The 6,416-nt window shown below is 48.6% G+C and overlaps 1 protein-coding gene across 1 annotated transcript; it reads right to left on the bottom strand.

Annotated features, from left to right (window-relative positions):
• Positions 1 to 628: 628 nt before the first annotated feature.
• LOC126719971 (uncharacterized) lies at positions 629 to 1,798 on the bottom strand. The gene is made up of 3 exons (XM_050422462.1): positions 1,665 to 1,798; positions 1,019 to 1,511; positions 629 to 853 (listed from the first exon to the last, which is right to left on the bottom strand). The coding sequence occupies exons 1-3, from the start codon at positions 1,796 to 1,798 to the stop codon at positions 629 to 631; spliced, it is 852 nt and encodes a 283-aa protein (XP_050278419.1).
• Positions 1,799 to 6,416: the final 4,618 nt, after the last annotated feature.

The following is a 6,416-nucleotide window of genomic DNA, read 5'->3' as shown; positions in this document are numbered from 1 at the left end:
CTTGGACCTACCAAAAATGGAAGTTGTTTCGGGTCATTGATCATTGCACATTTATTTATTTATTTATTTATTTTTTACACTCAAACAAAAAAAAACAAAAAACCCTCCTTAATATACAGGCTAAGTTCTACTACAATAATATATATCACAATTGGATTTTAACTAAGAGAATCCTATGCTCTTAAAATCTTTATATTAGTTATAATATCATATGTTGGAGCTCTCCTTTGAGCTTACACTGATGACATGTTAGTCCAAGGCCCCAAGCTGTACTGCATGGGGTCTAAGTGGGGTTGCAATATTGTAGGGTAGTGATTTTTAACCATTTCAAAAATAAATAAAATTATGGACCCCGTGCGTTTGAAATAGTTTTCTTTTTAATTATCATTTTTTGCTAATATATATATATATATATATATACACTTTATAACCATAAGTTATCTAGATATAATTGTATTGTTTCTCACTTTTAATAAATAAAGAAATTTATAAATAAATAAATAAATACAACCACGCACACATAGATATTCCTTCATAACTTTTCCCCTAGTTATTTATATTTTTATTATAATAGAAAATTATACATGAAGATTCCATCATCTTTTTTTTTTTGAAAGCCAAACCAATTTCATTCATAAGACAAATAACATGAGTCTACATACAAGGCTTCAAGGGCCGGAGGAGGATCTTCCTCCAACCAAACAATTTCCTCCCTAATATTTCTAGCAAACCTAGCTAATGAATGGGCTGCCCCATTAGCAGCACGCCTAATGGCTTTGAATTCCACCCGTCGCAACCTTCCGGCCAAGCAGCAGATATCATCAAAGAGGATCCCCAGCCGAGACCAATCAGCCTGAGTTGACACAATGGATCTCATAACATTTGCATTGTCTCCTTCCACAATTAAGTCCGAGAACCCAACTTCAACTGCAAACTCCAAGGCACGACGGCAAGCCAAGACCTCAGCCTCATCACTGTCCAAGACTACAAGGCCTCTTTACGACAAGGCTGCCATCACCTGACCACCAGCATTCCTGATCATCACGCCCACACCAGAAGCTGAAGCATTCGAGAAGACTGCCGCATCAAAGTTCAACTTGTACGTTGAGCTATCAGGTGGCTGCCACCCCAGACACAGACCAGCAGGGGCGGGGAGAGAAAGCAGAACCTGTGCATCCTTATACTCTGCCAGCAAGCTCTTAGCCCGATCAATCAAAACCCCCGGCTCCTGCAAAAGACCACCATGCACAACCCGGTTGCGCCTATGCCAAAACAGCCAGCATTGCACCAGAAAAGCTTCTAGAGCGTCCTCAGGCAGCCTTTGCATTAGCACCTCCACCAGTTGAAGAACAGAGGCCTGGGCAGTCAGCCCTTTCTGCAAAGCACGTTGAGGACAGCCAGCCCAAACGTCCTGGACTGCACCACATTCCCATAGAGTATGAACAATAGTTTCAGGAACTTGCATGCAAATGGGACACAGAGCATTTTCAATGATCCTCCGCTGCCTAAGCCTTTCAAGCGTTGGAAGAATGTTGTGACAAGCATGCCATATAAAAACTTTTATCTTATTTGGAAGGCGAAACTTCTAGATTCTCGCCCAAATTTCGCTGCCTGGCTTTGGATTGGACCCTTCACCATCCTGCTTTAGCTCATTCTACAAATACCTTGCTGTATGATAACCGGATTTCACAGAGTACCTCCCGTTTTTGTTATGCAGCCAGAATAGCTTGTCTGGAACACACCGCCTACTCAAGGGGATCCGGTATATAGCTTCTGCATCAAACCTGTTGAAAGCCATGTCAATGAAGGCACGGTTCCATTGGAGGGTATTGATAAGGATAAAAGGAGAGCCTAGCCTCAGACCGACGGTTTTGGTAGATCTTCCATACATAAGCAGACGGTACGAGAGGCTGACGGTCTACAAGAGTGACGGTCGTGATAGTTGACGCCTTAAAAGCTGAAGGAAATAAATTGAGGCTGACGAACCAAGTATAAATTAACTTGTTTCCCACGCTAGAGAATATTCGAGAAACTCCTATAAGGAAAGGATCCCGAAAAATACGCCAAAAGGACTCCTATAAGGAAAAGACTTCTACTCCAAAGGAAAGAGGGATGACCCTTGCTACTATAAAAACCTTAGTACCCTCGTGACCCAAGGTACGCATAATTTTTACCCTCTCTAGCACTCTAGAGCAGTGAGAATAGTTCTAACTTGACCTTCGGAGGGTATTTGGCCGGTACCACACCGATACTCTCTGCTAGGTTATTCCTTTTCGTTGTGCAGGTGCCATTTGCGATCGTACGAGGAACGTGTGACTCACTGGTGGTATTGTTTTCGGTAACATCAGTTGGCGCCGTCTGTGGGAACTCTTTAACACGTTCTCGCTTCCAAGACAAAAAGAGTTACATGGTACTCACTCGCTCAATGGCGACCACCAACGACGTTCAACAAGAAGAAACCCCTACAACTGCGCTTGAAAGACAGGTGAGGACGCTCGCCGCCGCCGTGGAGCGCCTCACAAAACAAAACCACGACCTAGAAGAGCAACTGAGACAGAAAGATGCAGCTCCCAACAACCAAGGAGCAGATCAAGAAGGAACCAGTGCCGACAGGAGAAACCAGGAAGGACCCCAGGCCAGCAACGCCCCGAGCAAACCAGAACGACAGAACAAGAGCATTCCCTCCCTCGCGGAAACCACTCCGCCACTTGTTCTCGTGGAGATGCAAGCCATGAAGGAACAAATGGAGGTTATGATGAATGCTCTCAAGGGACGAGTATCAAGCGACCTTGACGACCTTGTCAACCGAACTGACTCGCCGTTCACCGCCACCGTCAACTCCTACCCTTTACCAAGTAAATTCCGCATGCCACAGATAGACAGTTATGACGGGGTCAAGGACCCACTGGACCACCTGGAGACCTTCAAAACCCTAATGCACTTGCAAGGAGTAGCGGACGCCATCATGTGTAGGGCCTTCCCTACAACGCTGAAGGGCGCAGCAAGAATTTGGTTCAGTCGACTGGCACCAAACTCCATCAGCACCTTCAAAGAACTCAACGCTCAGTTTACCACACACTTTATTGGGGGCCATCGCTACAAGAGGTCTACGGCTTGCTTGATGAGTATGAAGCAGCGAGAAGACGAAACTTTAAGAGCCTACATCTCCCGCTTCAACAAAGAGGCACTCTCGATCGACGAAGCTGACGACAAGATACTTGTCACGGCATTTACAAATGGCTTGAAGAAGGGCAAGTTTTTGTCTTCCCTATACAAAAACGACCCAAAAACCATGTCAGAAGTACTTTATCGCGCCACAAAGTATATGAACGCTGAAGATGCACTGTTAGCTCGGGAAGAGAGGCCTAGGAAAAGAGAACGACAGGAAGACAATCGGCAGGACCAAAGCCCAAAGAAGGCAAGAACCGCAGACCGAAGAGACGAAAGACGCCCTAAGCCCCTGGGAGGAAGGTTCACGAGCTTCACCCCGCTAACAGCCTCGATAGATCAAGTCCTTATGCAGATCAAGGACGAGGAGTCGCTGACATTCCCAGGAAAGCTGAAGAGTGACCCCAACAAACGCTCCCGAGATAAATACTGCCGGTTCCACCGCGACCACGGCCACGACACAGCTGATTGCTATGACCTCAAGCAGCAGATTGAAGCCCTTATCAGACAAGGAAAGCTGCAGAGATTCGTTAGCAAGGAGAGAGCGGATCCCCCCGCGCAAGACCAACATCCCCGACGGGATAATGAGCGACCGAGGCCCCCAATTGGGGATATAAGGATGATCGTAGGAGGAATGACCGTCGCCGGGTCATCCAAGAAGGCTCGCAAGACCTATCTTCGGATGATACAAAATGTTCAACTGGCGGGAGCTGTGCCGAAGATAACAAGAAGAGAAGGTCCCGTAATCGGATTCTCGGAAGAAGACGCACGACGCCTTCACCATCCACATGACGACGCACTCGTCGTCAGCTTGCGTGTAGGGGATTACAATATGCACCGGGTGCTCGTCGACAATGGCAGTTCAGCAGATATCTTATACTACACCGCGTTCCAGCAGGTGAGGATCGACAGGGGGCGACTGATCCCAACAAATGCCCCGCTTGTCGGCTTCGGCGAGAGCCGAGTATTCCCACTGGGCGCGGTCACCTTATCCGTAATTGTGGGTGATTACCCCCAACAGATAGCCAGGGACGTGACATTCTTGGTTGTTGATTGCTCATCAGCCTACAACGCTATCCTCGGGCGACCCACGCTCAACTCATGGAAGGCAGTAACCTCCACCTACCACCTAATGATTAAGTTCCCAACTGACTACGGAGTAGGGGAGCTGCGCGGGAGTCAGATGGCCGCGCGCGAATGTTACATAGCCATGATGGAAATGGAGGATCGGGTTCAGACTTTAAGTATAGAAGAGCACCGGACGGTAACGGAGCCGGTTGAGAAGTTAGAAGAAATACCCCTTGACGGTTCCGATCCTGGCCGAACGACCAAAATTGGAACGCTCGCTAACCCCACAGTCCGTCAGGAGCTCATAACCTTCCTTAGACGCAATCGAGACGTATTCGCATGGGGTCATGAAGATATGCCAGGAATAGATCCTTCAATCATGGTGCACAAGTTGAATGTGTCGCCCGCCTTTTCACCCGTCAGACAAAAGAAGAGGGTGTTTGCCCCCGAGCGAGACCGAGCCATAGCAGAGGAAGTCAGAAAGCTACGGGAAGCAAGCTTCATCAGGGAAGTGTACTATCCCGACTGGTTAGCAAATGTAGTAATGGTGAAGAAAGCGAGCGGGAAATGGCGGATGTGTGTGGACTTCACCGACCTTAACAAAGCCTGCCCCAAGGATAGTTACCCCCTTCCGAGGGTTGATGTCCTAGTAGACTCTACGGCCCGACACCAGTTGCTGAGCTTCATGGACGCTTTCTCGGGATACAACCAAATCCAAATGCACGAAGCCGACCAAGAAAAAACGTCATTCGTGACCAGCCAAGGCCTATTCTGTTACAAGGTCATGCCCTTCGGCCTGAAGAACGCAGGCGCAACGTACCAAAGGCTCATGAACAAAATGTTCGCGCAACAGATTGGGAGGAATGTCCAGGTCTATGTGGACGACATGCTAGTCAAAAGCCGAAGGGAGGAAGATCATCTAGGAGATCTCAAAGAAACATTCGACACACTTCGCTCCTACAAAATGAAGCTCAATCCGGGGAAATGCGCCTTTGGAGTAACGGCAGGAAAATTCTTGGGATTCATGGTGTCTCAAAGGGGAACGAGGCAAACCCGGACAAGATCTGGGCCATTATGGATATGGCACCACCGAGAAATGTGAAGGAGGTGCAAAGCCTTAATGGAAAGATAGCGGCGTTGAATAGGTTCGTGTCAAGGGCGACGGACAAGTGCTTGCCCTTCTTCCGAACATTAAAGAAATCCTTCGAGTGGACTGACGAATGCCAACAAGCCTTCGAAGGATTGAAGGCTTACCTCTCCTCCCCGCCATTGCTAAGCCCGTCGCAGCCAGGAGAAGAACTTCTCCTCTATCTAGCCGTCTCCCCCGCAGCCGTTAGCGCGGCCTTGGTCAGAGAAGAAGAGAAGGTGCAAAAACCCGTATACTACGCAAGCCGAGCGCTTCACGGTGCCGAAGAAAGATACCCGCCCATGGAGAAACTTGCCTTCGCATTAGTTACGGTAGCCCGTAAGCTCAAGCCATACTTCCAAGCTCATACTATAAACGTCCCGACTGACAAGCCCTTACGACGGGCAATGAGCAGCCCTGAGGCCGCAAGACGATTGGCGCTATGGGCCATAGAGCTGAGCGAATTTGACATTCAGTACCGCCCGCGAATCGCTATCAAGGGACAAATCGTCGCCGACTTTATAGCTGAGTTCACTCATGGGGAAGACAAGGGGGCAGCAGAGTCCCCTCAATGGAGCATATATACGGACGGATCGTCCAACAGGCGAGCCGCAGGGGCCGGCATCGTGCTACTATCGCCCGAAGGAGACACCATCGAATGTATGGTCCGTCTCGACTTCCCTGCCACCAACAATGAATCGGAGTATGAGGCTCTGGTAGCAGGGCTTGACCTTGCCAAAGCAGCAGGAGCCGCGAGGGTAGTCATCTACTGCGATTCACAGGTCATCACTAACCAAATAAACAGAGACTACGATTGCAAGGGCGAAAAGATGAAAAGATACCTTGACGAAGTAAGGACAAGGGTGGGAGACCTAGAAGCCAAAGTCGTCCAGATTCCCAGAGAAGAGAACGAGAGAGCCGACCGTCTCGCGAAGGCCGCTTCAGCTGAACAAATGGTCATCCCTAGTAATGTACTCTCTTTCGTACAGCTTTTCCCGCTAATAAATCTCAGCAACATGCAGGAAGTATGCTCCGACAGCAGCTAGATAGCGCC

The sequence above is a fragment of the Quercus robur genome, chromosome 3, assembly GCF_932294415.1.
Source record: "Quercus robur chromosome 3, dhQueRobu3.1, whole genome shotgun sequence".
In the NCBI taxonomy this organism is placed as follows: domain Eukaryota; kingdom Viridiplantae; phylum Streptophyta; class Magnoliopsida; order Fagales; family Fagaceae; genus Quercus; species Quercus robur.
This window is presented reverse-complemented; position numbering and strand designations above follow the sequence as displayed.

Coding starts and splice junctions, on each gene's coding strand:
- LOC126719971 (XM_050422462.1), bottom strand. CDS start 1,798: ATGGCTTTCAACAGGTTTGATGCAGAAGCTATATACCGGATCCCCTTG. Junction 1,512..1,664: donor TCCGGTTATCATACAGCAAG/GTATTTGTAGAA, acceptor AACGCTTGAAAG/GCTTAGGCAGCGGAGGATCA. Junction 854..1,018: donor TCAGGAATGCTGGTGGTCAG/GTGATGGCAGCC, acceptor GTGTCAACTCAG/GCTGATTGGTCTCGGCTGGG.